We start from the raw sequence: 26,023 nt of genomic DNA, 5'->3' as shown, positions 1-26,023 counted from the left end.
TGGCCCGTATTCGAAGACATGCAGTTGCGAAGCGTGAGGCTATGCGGTACAGTATAGATGCAGGCGTAAACTACTAGCGCCATCTCTGGACCGAAATAGACACTAGGCAGCCATCGGACGACTATCAGAAACAGCACGAACTCATAAGAGCAGCAAAAGTAACTGACGGGGATCAACAGTCAATAAAATTAGGATATTTCGTGCAGTAGCCAAGGGACTTACTTATCACAACCACATCATTCATCATGGTTCCGAATCCGACCAAATAATAGAGATTGAGACGAACGTCGAGCTAGGCTTACCGAGTTCGAATGTCGGCCTAGTTGTAACAGATTCTTGCTCCGACATCTTCAAGAAAACAATATTGATGTAATGAATAAGTAAACTTCAGAGAACACGCACAATTATCGCTTATCAAATCTTCCGTCCCTTTTATGAAGCATCGTACACTACCGCACTGTTGATTGTTGTCACTCGCCTTGACCTTGAGACAGTGCGCCATCAGCTGTCACCGAGCCGATGATAGTGCCATCTATCAGCAGAGCCGACAACCGCTCACAACACGGATATTTATGGGTGGTGGTGGTGGTGGTTGGTGGTTGATAGGGTGTTTTGCGATAATAAGGCTGTTAGGCAATACTTATCATTTCACAATCAACTACAACGATAGACTTTTCACGTCTCACTCAGCTCAAATCGTTCTGTTCACGCACCCCAAACTGTCACCTCTCAGCAATGCACTGCACAGTGCACACACCACCTCTCAACCACCCCAACGAAACGCGTTCAACTCTAGGATAATGTATTTGCCCGCCCTCACATGCACACCTGCACAGACACGTTCGTTCACACTGGGTAGGGAGCCCGACCCCGGCGCCGGCGGTTCGTGTGCGCCGGAGCGCTAATGAACGCCCCGCGCGCGGATCACTTAAGTGTCAGTTCATACACACAGTCACACCGGCGACTCGGCACGGAGCTCAGAAAGCCAGCAGGTATGGTGAGTTGGAAAATATGTCGCGGAAGGTAGGCAAGAAACGAGGAAAGAAGAAGACGGTAGAGACGAACATTTAGAGGAACGTGTCATAAAACATTAAAACGCAAACGATCGAAATTTGATTGAAATGCAGAGGTGGCAGTAAACTGAAAGAAAAAAGCAAAACATAAGACAACCAGTGATAGACACAAGAGAGGTTAAACCGCACCTATCAGTAAGGGTAACATACTTCAGTGATGTCATTGGTGACCCGTCACGCACCGGCCAGTGATCTATACTGAGCGCCACTGTCACGGCGTCACACGCGTCACTCGATCAGCGTCACGTCACTCGCTAGGCGTGACCTTGACCCGGTCACACCCCTTCAGTCCCACGCCGGGGGCCCTCCGGAGCAGCAGAGGCCAAGTGACGGCCGAGCTATAGGCAGCACGTGCTCACAATATGTGTCTGGTGTCAGTGAATTCATGACGGAGCGGTACCCGACAGGAGCGCCTCGTAGCGCTGTCTCCCGAGGCAGCAAAAGCAGCAGAGTGTCGTCTATGGTCGGCAGAAAGGGCCCGTCTCTATATACAGCTCTCAGATCAGTGGGGCGCGGAGCAGAGCACAGAACGCTCAGAGCAGAGCGGCCAGAGACCCGCCGACGTCAGACGAGCCTACAGCGGCGCCGTCCGTCCACTCCGCGCCCACCCACTCTCACACGGGCTGGCCGACACACGTGCGCCTACATGTACAATACGGTCCGATAATCGATTGTGTATGATAGACCGGGCTTCGCCGCCCCGGTGTAAGCAGCCTCCCTGGCCGCGGGCCGCCGGCCGGTGCCGCCGCGGTACAGTGCACGTCGCCGGCACGAGCATTACCTATACACCACGCGCCGCGACATACAGAGCGGCTCTGAGGGCGCCACAGCCAGCACACGCCTATACATGCCCTCAGTCAGCCAGCCGCTCATTGGAATATACACGTCTCGCGCTAGCGCGCCGCCGCTCGGGGGCGGCCGCCATTTGAAGCTGTAGTTGCAGGTGGTGCGCAGAGATGGCGCTCACGCCTGGTGGTCGATCTCGCTGGTACGCAGTGTGAAATAGTAGATGGCGCGCAGAACCAGCACCACGGCCGCCAGAAACGCGCCTGAGGACACCGGATCAGTTCAGGTCCGGTCAGGTCGCGTCGGGCAAGACCGGATAAAGCCTAAAGTGAGCCGTATTCAAGATTTCCATCCACATGCGTCGATGAACAGCAAATTGCACAAAGCAAAAACAGCAGATAATTATCTGAGTTCCCAGCAGAACAAAATAACCATTGAACCAGCTGAAGACCTCAAAGCACTAAAATGGCACGAACACGACCAATATGCTAAAAAGGCTGGACTTCTTGTAGAGCAGAAAACTTCACTCTGTTTTCTGCTCTACAACACAGATAGATCCCCTTCCGTCCCTGATTCTCTCACCAACATAGACCACGTAGACGCCGGGCGAGCTCTTGGCGAATTCGAACGTGCCGAAGGTGACTCCGAGCGCGATGGCCAGCAGGATGAGCCCGGCCACGAGGAAAGCTCCGCCGCGCCGCCGACCGTAGGTGCCGACCGAGGAGACTTTGCGACAGCGCGGACAGCGGGCCAGTTTCCCGCTCAGCGCGTTAAACTGAAAAAAAAGGAGAGGGCAGGGTGTGAGGTGATGAAGGGAAAGGGGGAAGGGAGGGAGAGAGAGGAGAGAGAGAGAGAGAGAGAGAGAGAGAGAGAGAGAGAGAGAGAGAGAGAGAGAGAGGAGAGAGAGAGAGAGAGAGAGAGAGAGAGAGAGAGAGAGGGAGGGGAGGGAGAGGGAGGGAGAGAGAGGGTGTGGGAGAGCGAGAGGGGAGAGCATGAGCAGGGGAATATCATTGGCGGGGGAGAAGCGTGACCATCGACAGGAGGCCTCGTCGATCGACCAGGGTGTGTGATACATCGATAGAGGCAATGGGGCACACATTGGCCAAAGTTAATTGGCATTTACATTTTACAGGCATGTCGACAAACAGGGTATTTGCGAGAAGGTGCTTAGCATCCGAACGTTTCCGATAGGTGCCGGTCTCGGGTACGATCCCACAAGTTTATCTAATTGTGCAACTCCTAGCGTCCGCTGTCACATCGGAAAATTTCATGGAAACGGCGAGATTAGGACATAATCGTTCCCAGCGACCGTCAGACATACCCCATCCCATAGACCTGACTGGCGTCATCCGGCCTGCACCGCAAACACTGATACTGACCGCAAGCTGCCCACGAAAGGATGAAATAGCGACAGAAACACCGGGACGGCATGAAGTTAACCTTTCGCTGATCGTTCGTATTAGCGATTCAAGCCCCCTTCCCCCGGCCTGAGTCAATGAGGAAAATAGGCAGATAGGGGGAGACTTAAAAATGGATATACCTGACCAGTGGCAGTGACCATTGGCCGGAGAGATACGTGGCGTAAATGCTGAGTTAGTCGAATAAAACAGGTTAAATGAAGCATCAACCAGAGCCGGGGTGGAGGTTTCGCAGAAAAATAGCGACACGAACGGTTAATTAGGACGTCCTGTCATGACGGAATGCACCCGCTACCGAAGCTGGCATATGTGGAATGTGGCAATGAATGAAACACGACGAACGCCGGGAAATACCTCACCGACGTCTGGCATTTTTGTATTAGCAGGACCTAATTGCCGGATACATGAGGAATGTGAATGCAATGCAATACGGCTCCTCTCGTCATGGGCTCATTTGTCGAATCGCGTGAGTATGGCCGGAGTGAGGCTGGAATTTAGGCAAAGCTATAAAGCAACATGGAACAAAACATTCACAGCATTTGTTCTTGAGAATCCGTTCCATAGCGTTAGCAATAGCATATGTTTCTAGGCTTTGACAATATCGCCGTTATCAATGGCGTGGATGTAAAATAACAGTTTTTAGTGAGACAGGAGCCATGGAAATTGGGTCAGTCCTCATTCACGATAGGTCGAACCAGAGGGGCCGGAGGAGCTCTCAACATTAACATAGCACAGTAAGGACAGCCGTACGGCAACATCAGCACACCGTACGATAGAGTGCCAGGCGGCTCCTCTCTGCCCCAGTGCTGAGCAGTAATCGCCACGCACTTTGAGAATGTGGATCGCTCATGATTGTTCAATATAATACAATACAATACAGGCCTCACCAGGAAGGTGTCGCGGCAGTAGGCACAGATGATGCGACACATGCCCGGAACCATGGGCGCGCTGCTCTGGGCAGTGTTGGGTGCCGGCAGGTTGATGACGCGCTTGCAGTTGGGCCGCGGACAGGCGATGCGCAGACTCGAGGCGCGGCAAATCAGCAGGCAGTTGCACGGACAGCGCACGTACTTTTTGCCCGGCGGCGCGGTCCTTACCGGCTGTGGACGGTGGGAGCAGAAAAACGACACGGTCAAGGGACGCCGCCGGCACAGACGGCCAGAGGCGGCAGATGGGACTCACAATACGAGAACAGGCCGGACCGTCAGATAACGTGACCAGAGCTTGGTAGTCTAGTTGTGCTTACTGTGTCGTATATGTAGAAGCGATCTTTTGGGGCACATACACAATGGGCTCTCCTACCATGGCTAATTTGCATGATCCCAACGGGGGAAAATTGTCTGCTCTGATAAAAAGCAAATGATCACAAACAGCGACGAAAACCGACATTAAAAACATTACTCAGTTAACCCCTCATTTTCCATTCCCGGTAGTCCATATGCCGATAAAATTGCTGTTGTGGTGTTGACCGTCAGTACAATGGAAGTTCCGTTGTTATAACATGGTAAAATCGCACATATCCGGCCCCCGACACGTTCTCCTCGCAGTCTCACAATAACAGGGGTATGTAACTCAGATGGTGTACACGCCCGTTTACAACCACCCAACCGGTCTCAGCGAACAAACTAATCTTCAACCGTGAGTCATCACACCATTCACGATCCACTTTTGGCACCGCAGAAAGTAGGTAGCCACCATACAAAAACGCGCATCCCCCGCCCTCCCCCCCCCCCCCCCCGCTCGGCCAGCAGGCTGCCCAGAAGCCGCCGACCAATCCCACAAAACCGCCACGACCACGTGACCCAGGACGTAAACAGCGGGCCAGTGCGCCCCGTCATTGCTGGGTGCACTACCCCGGGCAGGGCCGGCCACCACAGCGGCACGGCTGCGGCCGGCAGAGCCGGCGGGGCGCCGCGGGGAGGGACGACGCACAGCGGGGTGAGCCGTGGGAACGTAGGGTGGGTGGGGTGGGGAAGGGGACGGTGCTTAATGTGCGACTGCGAACTCGGCGATGTGAGTTTAACATTCATGTGTAATAATGTGATGGAAGACTGACGGTTGTCAAAGCGATCAAAATAAACAGCTACTCCAATACTAACAGAGCAGTCAGCGGCATAGCTTAAAAAACAAATACTAGCAGATCTACAAGTGATACGTACGGGCACAGGTTGATGCTTCCATACAACCACACATATTAATTATAGCAGTCATGGTAACACACAAAGTCGGGCGGAGAAAACTAACAAGAACAAATCGTCGATATACTCGTTAAGAGGACCTGAATGACTGTCGCCATCACTCAGTCTTTTAGAAAATAAGTCTAGACCTAGACGTGAAATATATCACATTCCCTCAGACGAGTGCCTAGCTTGGATATGCTCCGGAAGGTGAAACGATGTCACAGAGAAAGAAACTCCCAAGATAATGATCCTGTGGCGACGACAATACCGCACACCACCCTGGCAGCTCCACACTCGAGCCACCAAACTCTGGCAGCTGATTTACGCCAGCTTTATACCAGCGCCCACTCACTCTCCAGGACTGGCCAGACTCCGGAGAACTGATCGTTCCCTTCACAACTGACCGTTCCCTCCGAAACTGATCCCGCCCTCACAGACTGACCGCTCCCCCGGCACTGACCGCAGCCTCCCCCGGGACTGCCCCATCCCACGGCATCGACCCCGCCCTCCAGTACCGACCCTTGGCCCCCGTAACTGATCGTTCCCGGGCACTGACCGTGGCCTCGTGGCACTCGTGGCACTTGACCACGTGTTGCTCCATGCGGCCGCTCAGGTCGAGAGTGGCCTTACAGATCCGACAGGCCACCGTCAGTGTGCCGTCTGCAGCGCGCACGGCAGGCGCGTGGTCCACCGGACGGGGCCCGGTCTGCACCTCATCTGAGGACAGCACCGGAACAGGGTCAATACAGGGTTGCAGAGGGCCACACAGGGTAACAGTGAGGTCAACAAAGTCCTACATGGTCCCATGGGGTCACACGGTCATCAAGGCTCGCAAAGGGTAACAGGGGGCCGTACAGGATCATAGAGGGTCAAACAGGGTCACATGGCCGTGTGGGGTCACAAAAGCTCATACAGGGTCACATGGCATCAAGCAGGGTTATACATGGTCACATGGGGTCACACAGAATCACAGATGGTCACAAAAAAGAGTACCTAATAGATGGTCATACAGGGTCATAGAAGGTCACACATGATCATAATGGGTCACATGGTAGCATGGTGTCACACAGGGTCAGGGTTGGTCAACAAGGGTCACAAAAGTTCAGCTGATGCATGATGGTCACAGTGAAAGCTAAGGGAAAAAATATAGGGCTAAAAATGTCCCATGGCAGTTACACTGGTTCTCACAAGGCTAGAAGTGAGATGTGAGTTGCAAGAAATCCTTGGAAGGGACAAAACTAGACAAGGCTTAGAAGCTTGACATGAATTAAAAAACATCAAACAGATTCAGACAGGGGCGTCATAAAGGTTGTCACATTATTGAATTTATATTTCTCGCTCGCTCGTTCATCGCCCAAAAGGCGAATTTACTGGTATGTAATCCGTCACATTTTTTGCTTCATCCCATCTTGAGCAACAAGCTGCCCTGTGTTCCTGCCCAGCCACTAGCCAACCGTACCTCCCTGCTGCGAGTCATCAAGGCTGCAGTACTCTGATGTGCCACTGCCCTCAGGGCCTGAGGGCGGCCCCCCTCCGGCCCCGCCGGCCAGCAGTGGCTGTTTCTCCTCCTGGGACATGATCGTCGCTGCCAACTGTGGTCGGTCTTAAAGGGACCCTCCCACCTTCAAAAAAGTTAATGAATTGGCATGAAAGTGATGTCGCTCGGTTCAGAAAGAGCAAAAACGAATATCTACCAAATTTCATCGAAAAATATTCACCGGTTTTCAAGATATTAGACTTTTACTTTTGTTTACTTTTTGGGATCTCCGCTGTTCCTAGCGACTTTATTTGAAAGTGCGGCATTTGTTGCGCGCAAAGCAGCATATACCACCACGTGCTACAAAACGTTTTAGTCAAACATTTAACGGACGTTCGAAAGCCTGATGACGTCATCAGATTCCCGTAATGGTTAAGAGATAGGGACCACGCTGGTCCCACCCTGCAAGTAAAGGGAAGAAATTTCTTGAACACCATAAAGCTGCGGGGGTTGCGACCAGGATAAATGGTGGTTTCTGAGCCTGGCCGCAAACTTGGCTATCTCAACTCAAAACTAATGTTAAGGTGGGAGGGTCCCTTTAAGTCCTGCGACAGCAGGCCCTCACGTAGTCACTGAAAGGGAAATGCAGTCAATCAGCCAAGACTGATAAAGGGCAAGGAAGTTTGAGTTTCACTGAATGATTTCAGACTCAGAGTTAAGTTTAGTTCATGACATCACTGTCAAAACTTCCCATACCAATTCTGATAGTGAACTCACACCAACCTTACCTTCACCAGAAAGGTAAATAGAGAATCAAAAATAATGAATAGTATTGCTGAACTAACTAAGACATAAAAAATCAAAATCCTTCAGTTGAAATTCTGAAACACTACAACAAACTAGAATGCATGCATATTTATGCCTTACTGTTGTATCAATGTGTTTACTTTGTATTTTAAACTTAAACCAAAAGCAAGAGAGTAAATTAAAGAAATGGCAAGATTTATCCAAACATTTTCCCTTATAAATTCAAATTGTGCAGGCACAGGCAAAGATTTAAACATAACTTGAACTTGAACACAAAGAAATGTTTGAAATTGATTCATGAAGTCCACTTATTCAGGATTTCAGTTGAGTTGCAGTACTCCTGTAGGGAAGATCACAAATCAACATAAAAATGGCCCAAAGAAGCAAAAATCGCCACATAATAGTGGCAAGTCGCTGCCTCTCATAAACGGTGTACGTTGACGTGATTCTGATTCAAACCTGAACCCCCAAACCAATAGCGAGCTTCACACGCACGTCACGGAATTTTGCAGATAAAAATAGTAACTGACATACAACCAAGAACCTTTCAAGCGCCCTTTGGCGATGATACTCGGCCACCCCGCACACAATTACGCCTTTTTTTATCCAATTTGAACTGCCCCCTTTCTCCACAACAATCTTGTGTTGTGCTTTTATCAGCTTATGCAAGGTTCAAGAAATTCGTGTTCGTGAAATTGGTGATGATGATGATACGCAGTTCCAGCTCTCAAGGTCACTTTCAATTTCGGGTTGTAAATGTGATAAATAAACAATATGCATACTAGCGTTATAAGCGCATGTTTTCTGTGTCTATCATCTTTAAAATATTTCATTGTTTTTCTTATGATTTCCCGCCATGCATCTGCAACGTAGGGATCCCCATCACAGTGCGTTTTCATGAAATGACTACATTTATTATAGCCACTAACAGATGGCAGGAGCGTCGCCGAGACAGATGTCGCTGCTAAGCACCTGGTCAAGGACAGAGCCTGGAGAGCCCGTCGACCTTTGTGAAAAACACGTTCTGTGTTCAACCCGACGATACGGATTGCTGGATATGGAGCATACTACCCTTTCCGCTCAGGTCATGCAAGACCTTGACCTGAGCTTAAATTTTCAAAAGAACCTTAGCTTATAGGTACCTAGGTATAGTTCATTCGTCGCGTCTCGACGAGAGGAACACGATGCTGGCAAAAGTACCTAATGATGTGGCTATCTTGATTCAAAAGTTATTACAGAGAAAGCACTTTTTCGCAAAAACGATTATTTTTAGGGTTTTGCGCTCTGTACCTACTCTGGAGGCTAAACCCTTGACTTGAGGCCAAATCGGATATCAATACTCAGAATTCAGAAAGGCCTGTGAAAGACTATCGAATGCGCTTTTCTGTGGCGCTGTAGCCGTCTATTGGTTCTCGAGTTATGCATCAGGTAACACTGATATTAGTTGTGGGACTTTCGTCTCCGTCTTGAGTTCTCAACTCAACATCTCAACTCAAGACGGGGACGAAAGTCCGACAACTAATAGGTATCAGTGTTACTAACACCTCGTCTCAAGCATTCCGAAGAATTATGCAGCAGGTGTTTCGAAAATTGTTGAAATAAGCCAAATTTAACCTTCGATGACCTCTGGCCACCTGGCCTTTGACCTGACCTAAAAATGACCGAAGTATTTCCGTCATTATTTTTTACGCTCTTTCGAATGTCGCTTATACCGCGTGTCGCTAGGTACGTGACCCAGGAGCTGAGTTAGACGGGGGCGTGAAAACGCCCCCCCCCCCAGCACGACACGGAAAACTCAGACCACCAGCAAGGCACGGGCTAGTTAGGCCTAATGGCAAATATCGCTTCGCCCCCCCCCCCCCCCCTCCACTTCTCTTCGGCCGTACGGAGCCTGGCCAGCCAGCGTTAAAAAAGACACGCTTAGTTTGCGTGCACATGTGACATCTGATGAGCCTAGAATGCGCGCAACGCCTTAAAGGAAATAGTTCACTTTTTAACCTTCGCCCCAGTGGGGGGGGGGGGCATATGTTACCACCCTGTCACGTTTTTTGCGTGTGAATAAAAAACCGCGGCGCGTAGCGCCGCGCCGCTTGGGGTAGCTTTTGGTACATCAATTTTGGACAATGTGTGAAATTTTTGACCCCAGGTCATGTCAGGTCAGGTCACCAGGTCAAGTTAACTGACCAAGCCTAAAAAAAAGTTTGCAATCATGTCCAGCCTGCAGTGTTTGTCAGAAAGGTTTCAAACTTGGTGGATTGCATGCTGTTATGGGCGCCTACAATTTGTATATCTCGGATTTTTTATATCCGTGACCTAAGGTCAGGTCAGTGGCGAAACCTTTCCATTACAAGTCAATGGAGAAAAATGAAAATGCCTCTAGGTCCGTGTGTACGCATCGGAACAGTCCAAATATTTCAGAATCACAATGATTTAGTCCACTCGTGATGACCAAGGTGTCATTTTTGCTGATAGCCTCTAGACAGGTCATCCGAGGTCACTTGAGGCTACAAGCAGTTTTTTGCCAATAACTCGCGATTGGAAAGAGATAGAACGCTGGAGATGGTCTCATTGTGTTTGCCTTGTTGAGACGCATCGACTGATATGCAACATGACCTTTTCCGGTAAGGTCATGACCTTGACCTGAGGTCAAATTTTCAACTTGACCTTTCAAGGTCAAATTATAGTTCATTCGACGCGTCTCGGCGAGAGGAACACGATTCTGGCAATAGAAATGTCGTGGCTTTTTGTAGTCGAAAGTTATTGTCGAAAAACACTTTTCGTAAAAACAGCTATTTTTGGACTTTTTGCCCTCTGGAGGCCAAACCGTTGACCTGAGGTCAATATTGATAATGACCTTTTCAAAAGAAGAGTTCAAAAGCTATCGATTGAATTTCCCTGCGTTATTCTAGCTACCATAGTTCCTGAGATAGCGGCATGTTTTCTGAAAAATATAATGACAATTGGCAAATTTTGACCTTTGATGACCTCTGGTGACCCAAATATTGCTCTAAGGTGAAAAATGACTGAAATACTTTCAAACGTACGCATTGAGAGCTATCGACTGCTTTTTACCGCGTCTTTCTAGCCCTCTTAGTTTTTGAGTTAGAGGTGGGTGGTAACATATGCCCCCCCTCACTAGGGCGAAGTTGGCTGAGACCGCCACTGGGGCGCGGGTTAACATGGGTTTTGAACTGGAATAGCAGTTCCGTAGCTTGGGCTGAGACGAGCATAAATCAGGAGCTTTTACAGCCCAACGATCACCCTAGGCAAAGATATTCTATTTCTCGTCCCGAAAAAGGTGTCTTGCGTTGAGGATGTGTGCCTTGCATATATTTCCATCCAGTATGAAAAGAGCATGGGTCCCGAAAATTCTTCAGGAACTAGAGAAATTATCTACGAGAACTCTAGAGCTATCTTATCTATTTATAGTCACCGTGCTCTAGAGAAATTATCGTACTGATCAATTAGGACATTCAGGGGAACATTATCAGATCGAGCAGATCGCCCAAATGCCGGTGGCTGCGATAATTTCTCTGTTTCTGAAGAATTTTCGGGACCCATGCTCTTTTCATACTGGATCGCGTGTGCCTTACAGAAACTGAAAAGTTCTTCCTATATCAAAATATAGAAAATAATCTTTTGTTATAAAAAGGTTTTATTTTCTTTGCTGATTATTTTGAACATAAAAAATCATAAATCCGTTGCAAAAAAATAATTTCGTGAAAGTGAACTATTTCCTTTAAGCCTCCACCAGTCGTGAAATTCGGTTCGCTAAGCCGCAGCTAAGCCGCCAGGACATGAGTGATAAATAGCTTCACTGCGTGTTGTATGCGCACGAGACACACTCACACGTGCAAAGGGTTTTGTGCATCGCTAACACGAATTATCAGGCATGAGCGCGCCGTGCGCAAGGACGGGTGTGTAAACCGGAATGTGCAGGCCACCTGACGCCTGAATGACAGCAATGGTAGGTACAACTGGAGTTTCAAAACTTTTCACATCAAGGGGTCACAATCGCATATACACAGGTACAGCCCTCAGCAGACTGCGTGGTAGGTATTCTTTTTTCGACAAAACCGATAATTACTGAAAGGCTATGTCAACAGTCGGTCGGAACTCATTTCAAATAGATGCGCCATGCCCCACTCCTTCGATTGGGTCTATCACTAAACAAAGTATACGGCTTGTGTGGCAACAAAATGCAAAAGTTTGTTTTGGGGGCAAATATAAACTTTTGGGTTTTGTTGCCAAACTGGATGGAAAATGAATAAGATGATAATGTCAATCTAAGGTGCGGTATCTCGCGCGTCTCGTTGTTACGATTTTCGAGTGACCGATAGCATAGTATTCGCGTTATTCTCGGTTTTGTCGGAAAAAGAATACCTACCACGCAGTTTGCAGAGGGCTGTACATACCTAATCCAAGCCAGGGTGTGCTAGTACACGGAAAAAAAATATTTACTCCGCTAGGTGGGGTTCTGACGTCCCGAATACAGTACCTATCTTGGAGTAGGTTTTCGCCTTATTTTGGAGTTTTATTCATAAAACTCCATCTTACTGGGTTTGGATGCTCCAAACAGCTTGCATGAGGACTGAGGAGTAGGAGAACTCCCAGGCTCCTTCCTTTACTCTAGTACATCAAGTGCGAGGCAGAGTAACTTAAGTATCCCACTTGATGAGCCAGAGTAAATGAAGGAGCCTGGGAGTTCTCCTATACTCCTCATGCATAGCTGTTTGGAGTATCCAAAGTCCAAACACGGTAAAATGGAGTTTTATAGATAAAACTCCAAAACAAGGCGACGATCTACTCCAATATAGGTACTGTATTTGGGACGTCAGAACCCCACCTAGCGGAGTAAATATTTTTTCGTGTAGGGAGTAGAAATTCTACCGGCTGAAGTCAGGAGAAACATTTCCAATAAATTAGATGACTTTAGCCGTTTTCATGACAGCAATTCTGTACATATTTGGTGCAGAATAGTAGTAGATATTGGTGCAGATTTGGTCAAATTAGGCTCATGATGTTTCTTAAAAGGTGATCAGTTTGGGTTGCATAGATGCCTATAGGTACACCTAATTTTTCATTTATCGACATTATTTTCTAATAAAACACAAATAAATTCATGATATGAAGATATTTGTTGTAAAAGAGATTTGGTGCAGATTTGGTGAAATTAGGTGCATTCGCCAGATAGGCCGTCGTGAAAACGGTTATTATTCACCCTAAGTCGTAACATGGACTATGTAATGTAGGCATCAAGAAACACATTTTAGAAAAAAACGGTTCATTTTGACAGCCTGTTTTGGCAATCAAAATAACCACGCCTACATCATATAGCATAGCCCAAAGATAGGTAGGTACAGGAACAAAATTATAAGAAGTTTCTCGTTAGCTTTATAATGTTTAAACTATTGGGCATGAATGGTGAGATTACTAAGCATCGAAATCACGCATGACGCATATTAAATCCAAACCCTTCCCTTTTTACGCCGCCTATCCGGTTTGTAACGCGCCGGCGTGTCGCAGAGACTGACGGGTCACCGTTTAGCATCCAATCGCCCTGTCGTTAGCCCGGCATTGTTACCGTACCAAAAATGGAGCGGTGCCGATGGCAAATAGCCGAGTGTGTAGCTACAGTCTACACTTCACCCAGCGTCCTTGGCTAGAGGCCAGCGATCGACAGGCTCGCCACCCGGCTACTCAGGTGGGAGCCGTCACCACTTAGAGGGTGATTATTTATCGCGCCGGCTTTTAGCTATACCTGCAACGTTAATCAGATAACTGGCTCCGAGAGAAAACTCGTTCGCAACAACAGGCAATCAACTTCAATGTGCTATCAATCGTTTTCTGAAGAAGGTTCGATGAGTTATTGATGCATCTCATCAAGCAAGCTCTCGCTTAAAACGATTTGCTTTTCATTTATTTAGTTATCAATATTATCATTTTACCATTTCCGTTCCATATCTATTTACATTACGTCTAATTAATTAGTTGGGTGGCTGGTAGAATGCCTCGGTAAAAACTCCGTGTTTCTGGCCTAACGGTCACCGGTAACCGAGTATAACGAACGCGGGTGGACGGGAGCAACAAAAGCAGCAGTAGCCTTCCGAAATCCTTGGGATTTCGAGCCGTCAGTAGGTACAGTCACCAGCACTTGCTACTAATCACCTCGTTTTTGTTCAGTAGTTTGAAGACCGATCAATTCTCAGTCGAGCAAGATACGTCAAACGATCGGTTTGGTCCTCCGATTTTCGAATATCTAACTTGTTTTTGTATGTTCGAAGTATTTTGGGATGAGGAGCCAAAAAACGTCTTTTCTGCCCTAAAGCTGCCCCAAGAAGTCGTAGAACCTAGCCCCGCCTCTGGTCCACAGACCACTAGTGCCATCTCTTGTCAGCCGAACAAACCGCAGAAGTAAATAATGTCACGTGACCTTTGCACACGATACAATTGGGGCATTCCACGTCAAATCGAACAAAAATCGGCTGTTTTGCACCTCACCATCAGCGATTTCATTATAAATTTGTGAGCGAGTTCCTGTGTGGCCCTGGACATTACATTGATGTTTTTTGCATATTCTGACCACAGGTCTTCTAAATATAGGGGATCAAATTTTTACAAAATGTTGCATCTTTATATTTTTGAACGACCATAACTTTGGTTCTACTTGTTTGATTTGAATGAAATAAGCCTTACTGTTTAGGTAATTTCTTAAGCATTTGTTCAGAATTACACCTACTTAAATATATGACCTTGAAATTTGCTTAACTCTGTTCTTAAGCACAAATATTGAAATAGCAAAAAACACGTCACCTTCGATTTGGCTCATTTTCATATATTTTATTGCCTACCATATTCTTAACAACCTGTGAAAAAATTAGAGTGGGCCATTCATAAGTTTTGAAGAAAATTGCACATATGCAAACGTATGTTAGCACGCGCAGTGGAGGGGGAAGAGCGAATTTCGCCCACCCCTCCTGTTTTTCGCCAATATCTCATAAGATTAATGCGAAATTAATTATGGCTACCTGTCAAGAATTGAATTGGACATCTCATCGTGCAAGCAACAAGAAAATCGGTTCACAACTGTTCTAGTAATAGCGGTGTAAAGTGAACATCCTGTCGCCGCAGCGACGCGGCGACTCGGCGGCCGGCGCCGACCGTTACGCGCCGCCTGAATTGTAGACTGTGCCGGGACGGAACGGAACGGTTCCGTCTTTACATCGCGCTCCCTACCGCTGATTACGTTCGATTCGCGTCAAATTTTGTGAGAAGACTAAGAAATGTACAGGCAATCTTATGGTGAAATAATTTTGAAAATCGGTTAATAAACAATTGAAATATCAACGTGTAAACACAAAATTGTGATTGCTGCGTTTCCCGCATCGGCCGAGCCCGCCTTAGCCGGCGACATGTTACTCTTAGCAGGCCTCTAACTGCCATATTTATTATTGGATTAACTAGAAATTTCCCATACATACTAAAAAATGTATGTTCTTTCGTATAGTGAAGATCAAAAGACGTGAAGATATCGTTGCGTGATAATGTTTTCACATTGTTTTCTTTGAATTTACTTCATGATGCATTTCCACACGGCTCAAAATTCACCGCAAAATACCGTTTGCCTCATGCCTGAGACACTTTTACTATGGAACGTGAATGCTTGACTACGATGACTATGCATTTCCATTCTCGCAGAGTTTGGGATATCACTAATCAGCAATCATTCATTTCAGAAAGTGTACACAAGCAAGAATGTCTTGACTCTGTCTTTCAAGGTCACGCGCGGTTGCGTGATGTTGATGAATGAAAACGGCGTTTGCCGCGAAATTTATGAATGGCCCACTCCAATTTTTTCACAGATGGTTAGGAACATTGTGACGGACATAATATGTAAAAATTACCCAAATCGAAGGTGACGTGTTTTTTGCTATTTAAATTTTTCTGTTTTAATTCAAGGTCAAATGCATTTCAAGGTCACTTCAATTTAATTTTATAATTAAAAATCAAAGCCTTATCAATTGCCTATAAGACCCTGTTAATATCATTTTGATACCAGAAAAGGAACCAGAGTTATAGCCATTTAAAAAATTGATGTGTGGCATTTTTCGCTATATTCGATGACCTATATCTCAGCGATACGTTATCAAATTTCGAAAATATTATACGTAACTCAGTTTTGAACCATGCCCAGTCCGCCTACAAATTTTCAGAAAAATCGAAGGGGATGACGGATTTCGGTGTTTGATTTGACGTGGAATGCCCCAATTACTACGCAGTTGTAGTGGGGGGGGGGGAAGCGGGGCGGAGGGGTGGAGAGGGACGCGATCGGTCCGGTCGGCTGGGGTCAGGTCGCCGAAGTCGGAGGTCATCCGCCGGAGGGTGTTTGGGCGGTTGAGCCGTGTGGGCTGGGGCTTGCGGAGTGGGGAGCCCCTGGACCTGTCTGGAAACAAGTTCTACAACGCTGTGGCAGTCGAGAATATTGTGAGGAAAGAGAGAGAGAGGGGAAGAGAGAGTGGAAGAGAAAGAGGGAGATAGAGGGAGAGAGGGAGAGAGGGAGAGGGAAAGAGAGGGTGAGGGAGAGAGAGGGAGATGGAGAGAGAGGGAGAGAGAGGAGAGAGAGAGTGGAAGAGAAAGAGAGAGAGAGGGAGCGAGAGGGGAGAGAGAGGGAGAGAGGTAGAGAGAGGGAGAGAGGAAGAGCGAGAGAAAGAGAGAGAGAGAAGAGAGAGAGTGGAAGAGAAAGAGGGAGAGAGAGGGAGATGGAGAGAGAGGGATAGAGAGGGAGAGAGAGGGAGAGAGAGAGGAGAGAGAGAGTGGAAGAGAAAGAGGGAGAGAGAGGGAGAGGGAGAGAAAGGAGAGGGAGAGAGAGGGAAAGGGAGAGAGATGGGAGAGAGAGAGAGAGAGAGAGAGAGAGAGAGAGAGAGAGAGAGAGAGAGAGAGAGAGAGAGAGAGAGAGAGAGAGAGAGAGAGAGAGAGAGAGAGAGAGAGAGGAGAAAGACTGGAGGGAAGGGATAAGGACGGGAGGAGAGAAAAGAGAGACAGAAAAGGAAAACCAGGAAGGGTTAAATGAGAGAGAGGGTAATGGGTGTGAGAGGAAGCGAGAGAGAAAATATTTAGTTGTGTCAGCTTGTTTTGTATGTAAAATGTAAATTTGCTTTCCATCATTTCAGCTTCGGATTGGAAATTAAATCTTAGCATCCTTATGATAAACTCACGCTGACGGGATGGGGACGTTTTTATGGTCGACGTTGGGAGCTCGGCACTAATGGGGATGATGTTGAGGGTTTCGCAAATATTTCATAAAAGAGATGATTTTTTGTCTTGCATCACCTATTAAACATTTTTTTAATGTTTGCTATGAAAATGTTAGGCCCAATTCCTTCAAGATCAGGTCCACGACTCCACAGCTTACAACAGGAGCTAGCTAACATAACAATTCACCCGCGCCGTGTTGGTGGCATGAACTTTCCGTCGAGTGCTGGGGGGGGGGGGGGGGGCGTTTCACGCCCCTCCGTCTAACTCGGCTCCTGGGCCACGTAGTGACACGCGGTAAGCGGCAATCGAAAGAGCGTCAAAAATAAGAAGGAAAACACTCGGTCATTTAAGGTCAGGGCAAAGATCAGGTCACCAGAGCTCATCAAAGGTCAAATTTTGTCGATTTCAACGATTTTAAACATCGGACGGCTAACTCTGGAACCAATAGAGCTACAGCGCCTTGGAAAAGCGCGTTCGATAGCTCTTTTAACGCTCTTTCGCCAACAATCAACATGTCCTCAAATTTGACCTCAGGTCAACGGTCTAGCCCCCAGAGGGCACCGCTCTGATTGACCTCAAATTTGACCTCAGATCAACGGTTTAGCCCCCCGTGTTTTCACCGCTCTAGCACGTCTCTGTCAAATCAAAAGTTATAGTAAAAAAAAACTGCTGAAGACGTTTCATGACCTGAGATGACCTCAGGGGCACACAAAGGGGGCACAGGCGCAATTTTCCGATTCAGAGTGTCATGTTTACATATGAACCGATGTTTGAGAGGGTGTAGAACGACATTCGGCCAAAAGAGGCTCATTTCAATTTTCTCCCATTGACTTATATGGAGCAGTCGCAAAGTTGACCTGAACTTAGGTCACAACTCACAGATATAAAAAAACGAGATATCCATTTTATACATACTGTTACCCTAAGCAAGTACTGAAAGTTTCAAAGTGATCGCTCAGTCGGTGTAGCTACAGCGAGCTTTCAACTTTTTCTGAGGTAAGGTCACTTGACGTTACATGGTGACCTGACCTTGAATGACCGGGATCGGAAATTTTCATAGCATGTGCGAAAAAGATGTCGGAACGGGTGTATCCAAAACAGCGGCGCTACGCGTCGCCGTTTTTGAGAAATTCGCGAAAAACCTAGGGGGGCGTAAAAACGCCCCCCAGGACGGCGCGGATCAAACGGCCCCTGAGACCTCGGGATGGTGCCCCTGAGACCTTGGGATGGTGCCCCTGAGACTTCGAGATGGTGCCCCCTCAGACCCGGGGAGAGTGCTCCTTCAGACCTCGGATTTCGGAAAAGTGCCCCTGGAAACTTGGAATGGTGCCCCCGGAGCCCTCGAGATGGTGCCCCCAGACCTCGCGATGGTGCCGCCGGAGACCTTGGGATGGTGCCCCGGACCCTCGAGATGGTGCCCTCTCCGACCTTGGGATGGTGCCTGCGGAGAACTCGGGATAGTGCCCCTGAGAACTCGAGATGGTGCCCCAGCGGACCTCGGGATGGAAATAGATGGACAATATTAAACTAAAAACTAAAAAACTCAACTAAACTAAAAAATCCGAGGCGAGGGACAGAAATGGGCCTCCGGGAGACCCCGAAAACGGTACCCTTTTCCGATAGACCTTCTGGATGGTGCCCCCTTAGGAGACCTCTGGGTTAAAGCTCCCGTCGGTGACCTCCGTGATGAATTAAAAAAAAAAACTCCGTGATGGGCCCCCGGGAGGCCCAAGGGGGGGGGAATGGCCCCCATGCCCTCCGTCTGGATCCGCCACTGAAATGATCTGACCCAAGATCTTACCTAAAAACGACCAAAAGCCTTCCTTCATTGTCCGAAAACCACTGACAGCTGATAGCTCAATGACACTAGAGCCGTGCATAAGGAGACGTGAAAACACCCTCCTCATCTCGATCTATTACGAGAGGACCATGTCATGGCATGAGAAAGGTGTTCTCAAAATAGATGACACTGTATGAATGAGTAAATAATTCGCGCCCCGTTGGGCTATTGGCGGACCCTACCACATGATGAGGTGGTGCAGCCGTTTCATCATCATCATCATCATCATCATCATCATCATGTATTGCTAACAAAACAAGCATCAAACAAGATATGCAGGGCGGTTCAAAAGCACTCCGTGCTTATGTCGAGGTACCGCTCCCGTCCCGTTTCGTCCTCCAACTGAGATCTCGGAAAGTTACCGACTGATTTTGAAAATTCGAAGAACGTTCGATAGCCCCACCAGGGGCTATCGAGCCTTGTTACTAGGTTTCGTTGACCTAGGTGCAACCCATGACGTCACAAGTCAGGTCAAAGGTTGCATTTTTTCACCGATTTAGTCTAAGGAATGCGTTACAGTCAGTTAACACATCAAATAAAAGGCATGTTATCGAAAAACATCGATGGAGCGTGGTTGCCTAATACATATGTTGCCTAAAGAGGTCACTGATGCCAGGTCAGGTCAAAGAGGTCAGGTCACTAAGGGTCACAATATGAACCCAACTATGCTAATTGCTAGGGTCGCGTGATACATATTTTATGGGCAATTTTACATTTAAAATTCAATGGTGTGGGCTAGACGGCCATTGGGGCCGGTTTAGATTACGTTCTGGTGAAGGTCAGGTCAAAAAAAAGGTTAAATTTCATAGTTGATATTTTGCATAAAAGGGGTATCTATTCGAAGCAGCTCATCACGGGAAATCCAATGGTGGTCTTTGGCTTGCTCTGTGTGTTCTGTGACGGCTAAAAATTGAGTTTGATTTTACGTAATACATTTTGAGTAGTGTTTTTTTTTTGCCATAACTTTGCTAACAATGGAGCTGTCGAGTTTAAGTTTGGCATATCTAGAGCAGATAGTTCTATAACATATATTCCAGCTTTAATTTTGAATGTTGTTGGTATTTTCCGGGTGTTAGGTATACGTCTATAGTTTTGATGGTCAAAATCAGTTTTTGTTTAGAAATCAGAGTTGGCAGTTTTGTAGCGCTGTTTATTTTACATCTTTTTTATCTTGAATACCTATTTTTTGTTATCTTCAAAACTGTAAGCGTGACATCTCTTCCCGCTAAACCTTTTATTGGGTCGAAAATGACAGAACATGACGTCACTCTGACGTCATTTGTGACTAACCTTTCATAAGAGCTTTGGAAAAATTTGGTCACAAGGTGTAAAATGATGCCCGGAGGGGTCTTGAAAGTTTGGTGGCGACCTACGCTATACTTAAGGAGATATCGACTGAAAAGGAGAGGGGGCTGTTTCGCGCCCCCCTCCCCCCAACGGGGCTAAAGGCTTTCAGTTGTTGCTCTCACATAACTCTTGGTTATATTACAACGTAGTGGAATTGCAAGCTTGGCATATAAGCTTCCTGCCAGCTCCGGACCCGAGTTTAAACATGCAGGCTGAATTTTAACATTTGACTTCTAAATTTTTACCGTTGAGCTTTTTAGAAATTATGAACTATTCAGCTCCTTTTTTGGTCCATCACGGCGGGCTTGTATGTCATTTGGCAATCAAAATCGAATTAAAAACTTTTTATTGGGTCTGGTTATCCCGGCAACTTCTTAACTGAATCGTTTAGTAGCTTTTGATTGGGCACTGCCCACGTTGTCTGTCAAACTTTTCGTGTCAACGAGAAGAGGCTGCTGACATCGTTTGTCGCGGTTAGATAATACCAATCCACGTCTCAGTGTCGCTGCTCGATCGCACTTTCCCTGGCCCACCTCTCCCACCAGGCTAGGCTTTGCCCGGCACAGCCGTCGCCTCAGTGCCTCGGGCGGTGACCCGTTCAAAGGGGCTCACAATTCGTATGGTGCCGTGGCTCTCAAACCAACACAGAACAGTGAAACGCACAGGCTTACCTTCCACATAAGGCGAACGGCTGATTCTGGCACCGGGGCTTCATTCATGCTAAAGCGCCCAATCACTGCGCCGCATTTCAGTTAGTGTCGGGCGCAAAAGCTACTATGCTCCGCCCCTCCATCACGTGACCCTGCCCTCACGTGGCGTCAGTCACGTGGTGTTTCCACTTCTTGGCGCATGGCGGCGCTAGTCTCGCAAGGGCGGTGGTAGCTTGCTCCCCCGCCGTCCGGGGGTGATGGGTAGCAAGTGCTGGTGACTGTACAGCTCGGTGTCGGTGGCTTGTCCATTGGGACGGGATGTTGAGTACACTACTGTGGACGTCAAACCGCGTGGGACGCGACTTTTTCGCAATAACTTTTGAATGCGTTGCGTCTCAAGAACGAAACTTCGGCAATGGACGTTTCAGACCCCGGCCTAATTTTTATTACTAAGGTTTTTCAATGTCCGATCAATATTTAGGGCACTTCCCGTTCACTCGTAATGTTAAATTTTGCTCCTGAAACTCTCTCGGTGAGCAGAGGCTACTCCACAAGGGGCGGAGCCATAGTGTGACGTTGGAGCTAAGCTCCGCCTCGGCTGGCCGTTGCCTGAGGCGCTACCTGACCCGAGACCGGTCAGTCGCGGTCCGTAGGGGTTGGTACGCGGTGCTTCCTGCCAACACACCCAGCCGCATGGCGAGCTGGGTGGCGAGTGTTGACTGTTCGCAATTCTATCAATGAAATATTTTCTTCGACTCGCTAAGAATGTCACCCAGATAGGAAGACTATACGCGTACGCCAAATATTACGATGATTTAAGAATAACAGAAAATACGTAAATGATTATTTAATAAGTTTGTCAACGTAATTACGTAAATGAGATACATAATAATATAATATATTTACACAGTCAAGTTAATTTTTTAATAAACATTTTAATTTCAGGCTCTTGTAGATATCAAACCGCCAGGAACGTTAGTACACTTCGTGTTATCCTGCCAAGCCCCAATATGCCCCAACTTAAATGTTTCCGTAATGCACCGGTACGCATAGCCGGAGGGGAGCCGGATCCGCCGGAGCCGTCATATTTTGCCCTGAGTGGGAGCCGGAGCCGGAGCCGTATTGCCATTTTACTCGGAGCCGGAGCCGGAGCTGGAGCTGACTCAAATGTTCAAGGCTCTGCATCCCTGCTGCTAAGTCAATAATTCGTATAGTTAATTTGGTAAAGAGCCATACTGAACAATCTCGGTTTTTTTCTCGGATTAAAAAACCTGGTAAAAGGCCATACTGAACAATCTCGGTTTCGAGATGTCCGCCCATCTGAGACCCGACGCACACAGCATGCAGAACCGGTTCTGAGTGAGGATCGACCGACAGATGGCAGTCGTGTCTGAACGGTAGATGGCAGGGAATTCGTAGTTAGTAGGCGGGGCTTCGCGAGCAGCCTGACGATAGCCGCCATCCGGGCTGATATTTCACTTAGCATTACGAGTGAACGGGAAGTACCCTAAATATTTATTTGACATTAAAACACCTTAATAATAAAAATTAGGCCGGGGTCTGAAATGTCCATTGCCGAAGTTTCGTTCTTGAGAGGCAACGTATTCAAAAGTTATTGCAAAAAGTCGCGTCCCACGCGGTTTGACGTCCACAGTAGGCACTATCACCTCACTAACGACTATCTCGTAACGACTATTTAGTACTGGCTCGTAGTGGCCCGTGACTGCTCCATCGTAATGGTTCGTAACGGGTCCCTTGTAATGGTTCGTAACGGCTAGTCCCTCGTAATGGCTCGTTACGGCTCCTCGGAGCGGCCCTCCCCTCAGAGCAGTCTCTGAGGAGCTGCTTGGCTCTGACAGACCAACAGATCCGGTGAGCACACTGCCCTATATACGTGTAGGTACATACATGTGTGGGGACGAACCGGTGCAATATTGGTGTCACAGCCCCAGCTGATACCTGCGAGACTCGTGACAGACTGTCAGGCAGGTGACAGATGACAGACTGTCACTCTGGTGACAGCGGGCGGTTACAGCGATGACAGCGCCTGAATCGCCATGCCAGCTCAGCTGGACACGCTGTGTTTGTCTCCAGCGGGTTTTATGACGTCACTATTATCTGCACAACGTGTGGACATGATGGAGGGTATGATTTGATCGGAGATGAATGGCCTAATACGATGCATAAACACAATACCGTTGACATAAGCGAGCGCGTAAATATTCTCACATGCTCGTTGAATTTCACGCTGTTGTGCTGCGTCGGGAAATGCTGATTGATCACATATTGTGCGCATCTTGCTGGTAATGGATCGCTCCATGTGCCTATTACCATCGCATCCATTCAGCTGTATATCAAATCCATCATATCGTATGCTAAATCGGTGGTCTTGACCGAGGCAAACCAATCGATCTAATCTGGCTTGGGCCTTCAGGGGCCTCACGTCGGGGCCACGTTAGGTATATATAGCCCAAAGACACGAGTGAGCTCTCACTCTCTGGGTTTTGTGCATTGCAAAATACAAAACACTGAATAAAAGGTGAATCCTCAATATGTGCTTGTTGGAGACGTTAGATATGAGATTTAAATAGAAATTATGAGATTGAGATTGTGATATTTAGTACATCTGTATTCTGTACTGTACATGCATTCAAGATATGCCTATACAGACTCCTCAATTCTTGATGACTTCATGGGCACCATGATTCAGTATTTGGACGCTACCTGGGTGGCACTAAGCTGTTCAATTAAATACGACAGCTGTACAAGTGATAACAAGATAAGAATGACATGTTTGTACACATGCGCTAGTTAAATGTCTTCCACGTATCTATATGCCTTGGGATTTGTTTGCAACGATTGTGACTAATTGGACAGAAGATTTGTCTAACAGTTTCTTGAGGGAAAATCGGTCGATAATTAACCACACACTCCAAATCACATGCAAATCTTAACCAACAGGAATGTAAAACACGACTTATCAATGTTTTTAATGACAGAGAGATGGTTGTCCATCCGGTCGATTACAGGTTCCACTATTTACATTTAATTGTACCTTTTCCTATTTTGTTAAGTTTTAAAGCTGCCCTTTATCCGGATGGATAATCACTCGTTAAACCGTTAGTTCTTTGGAACTTTATAATGGAATCGTCGCGCCATGTATAATATCATTTCCCGTCGATTGAAGTGAAAACATTCGTAGATTTGTGATTTATTTGAAGGAAACAATGCACTCATTACTCGTTTCATTTGGCCCTATTTTGAATACAATTATTAGCATGAGGCTTAGGGTTTTCATTGCATTTATATATATTATTAAGATACGTTTCAACTGTAGAAAGAACGACTTTAATTATTGGACGGTTCTGTTTAATGAAATTAAAATATTTATCGAAAACACCTAAGCTATGTAAATGCACGGTCAGCCGCAACGAAAAGATTCCGAACCCCAACGTTTTTTTTTTTTTCTTTGAGTGTCCCAGAGCTGGAAAGGTGTACGCTTTCGCAACGTTTGTGTGCTAGTAAAACATCAGGACGAAGTTGCACTCACCGTTCAATCTCTGCAGGCCTTTTACATTGACCTCCAGAAGGCCTGGGACGTACTCACAGGGACGGTGCTGACTTGACTCTCTGAGTTGCAGACGCTGGCCGGCTCGTGAGGCAATCTGACCCGATCTGGTAGGGAAAGACTCAGGAGAGTCTTCGCAGTCCTGAAGCATCTATATTTATGTTCAGTAAAAGTTATGAGTCGGTTCCGAGAAAATTTGATAGGTGTTATTTGATAGGTATGAGCTAAAAGCTCCTTCAAAGGGACCCTCCCACCTTCCATAGAAATGATGACGCTTTAATTAGTAAGATTGTGTATTTCAGACTTTAGCTTTTGCACTCGATTAAAAGAATTTTGTGAAGTAAATACTGCCAATCATCCCAATATTAAAGGGACCCTCCCACCTTCAAAAAAGTTAATGAATTGGCATGAAAGTGATGTCGCTCGGTTCAGAAAGAGCAAAAACGAATATCTACCAAATTTCATCGAAAAATATTCACCGGTTTTCAAGATATAAGACTTTTACTTTTGTTTACTTTTTGGGATCTCCGCTGTTCCTAGCGACTTTATTTGAAAGTGCGGCATTTGTTGCGCGCAAAGCAGCATATACCACCGCGTGCTACAAAACGTTTTAGTCAAACATTTAAAAATCGTAAGATATCTGCGCTGACGTCACACATTCAGAGGGGTATTCCTATGCATTAGCCCCTCTGAATCAAAATGCTGCAATTTTGAAATTCAATATTTCCGATTTAAGGCATTTCTCGATGTTGTGAGTGCCGAAACCGGTAATTGTGAGCCAGGGACCCCATTTTGGCTATCTCAACTCAAATCTAATGTTAAGGTGGGAGGGTCCCTTTAAATCATATCTATCCGAAAGGGCTTTCTACCACATTTGCTGCAAAACTACATCTCGTAGTCACCGGCTTATTTCACTGTTTTATGACCGATCAATCATGGCATATCAGTTTCATCTTGCTGTGCAAACAGCAAAAACCAGTGCTTAAATGCACGTTGAATGGCAATCGCTCACCGGATATCTGCAGTGGTAAATTAGGTATCTGTTTTGTTTATCATATTTCTGTTCCATTTTTTGCATCGTTCAACTGTTTTATATGAAGACGATCTTCAATGACCGGCACAGGTAGCGTATATCACCTCACCCGCATATCAACGTGACATCTCAGCTGCAGCTTCCGGCCGCATACATTCTATTCTCATAGTACCATCGTGACACACTACATTCTTTACAAGGGCACTGCGTTCAATCACCGCATTCCCACTCGGTCTAGACTCTAGCCGACCAGATCCCGTCTGCACAGGGCCTCCTCAAACATACCCACTGGGTGGGCAAATGCCCACCCAGTCACCACAATTGCCCACCCAGTGGCGTCGATTTGCCCACCCAGAAGCAAATGCAAAAATTCTGGTCCGGCCGGACGTCCGGTACTACCTTTCTGGTCTTAAGCAAACTGGATGCTGTTTGAAGGCCAAAAAAAGTTTTCTGGTTGCCCGATATTCAGGGGCGTAGCCAGGATTTCCTCAAGGAGGGGGCCAAACGCACAGGGGCCCAAGATAACCCCCTCAAAATCCAAAAAGCCATCTGGTTGCATCCAATATTTTTTGGAGGGGGCCCAAATAAA

The 26,023-nt window shown here is 47.0% G+C and overlaps 1 protein-coding gene across 10 annotated transcripts; it reads right to left on the bottom strand.

The window, feature by feature from the left end:
• Window positions 1-788: 788 nt before the first annotated feature.
• LOC122363979 (type 1 phosphatidylinositol 4,5-bisphosphate 4-phosphatase-like) lies at window positions 789-8,424 on the bottom strand. 10 transcript variants are annotated; one of them, XM_043333888.1, is made up of 7 exons: window positions 8,286-8,392; window positions 7,537-7,566; window positions 6,917-7,065; window positions 6,014-6,174; window positions 4,165-4,377; window positions 2,442-2,634; window positions 789-2,122 (listed from the first exon to the last, which is right to left on the bottom strand). In XM_043333888.1, the coding sequence occupies exons 3-7, from the start codon at window positions 7,032-7,034 to the stop codon at window positions 2,037-2,039; spliced, it is 771 nt and encodes a 256-aa protein (XP_043189823.1). In that variant the 5' UTR covers window positions 7,035-7,065; window positions 7,537-7,566; window positions 8,286-8,392; the 3' UTR covers window positions 789-2,036. The 10 variants fall into 10 exon arrangements, with proteins under 10 accessions (XP_043189823.1, XP_043189821.1, XP_043189824.1 ...); XM_043333886.1 differs by lacking the exon at window positions 7,537-7,566 and adding an exon at window positions 7,862-8,081 and having other exon boundaries at window positions 6,917-7,049; window positions 8,286-8,380; XM_043333889.1 differs by having other exon boundaries at window positions 7,723-8,373.
• Window positions 8,425-26,023: the final 17,599 nt, after the last annotated feature.

This window comes from Amphibalanus amphitrite, unplaced genomic scaffold (genome assembly GCF_019059575.1).
Source record: "Amphibalanus amphitrite isolate SeventyFive unplaced genomic scaffold, NRLGWU_Aamphi_draft 000650F_arrow, whole genome shotgun sequence".
NCBI classification, from domain to species: Eukaryota; Metazoa; Arthropoda; class Thecostraca; order Balanomorpha; family Balanidae; genus Amphibalanus; species Amphibalanus amphitrite.
The sequence above is the reverse complement of the archived record's forward strand: the minus strand, read 5'-3'. Positions and strand labels throughout refer to the sequence as shown.

Excerpts from the sequence above, each read along its gene's own strand:
- LOC122363979 (XM_043333893.1), bottom strand. The coding sequence starts at position 7,034 with ATGTCCCAGGAGGAGAAACAGCCACTGCTGGCCGGCGGGGCCGGAGGG. Across the intron at positions 6,175-6,916 it reads TGATGACTCGCAGCAGGGAG|ATGAGGTGCAGACCGGGCCC; the intron begins GTACGGTTGGCT and ends TGCTGTCCTCAG. Across the intron at positions 2,635-4,164 it reads ACTGCCGCGACACCTTCCTG|TTTAACGCGCTGAGCGGGAA; the intron begins GTGAGGCCTGTA and ends CTTTTTTTTCAG.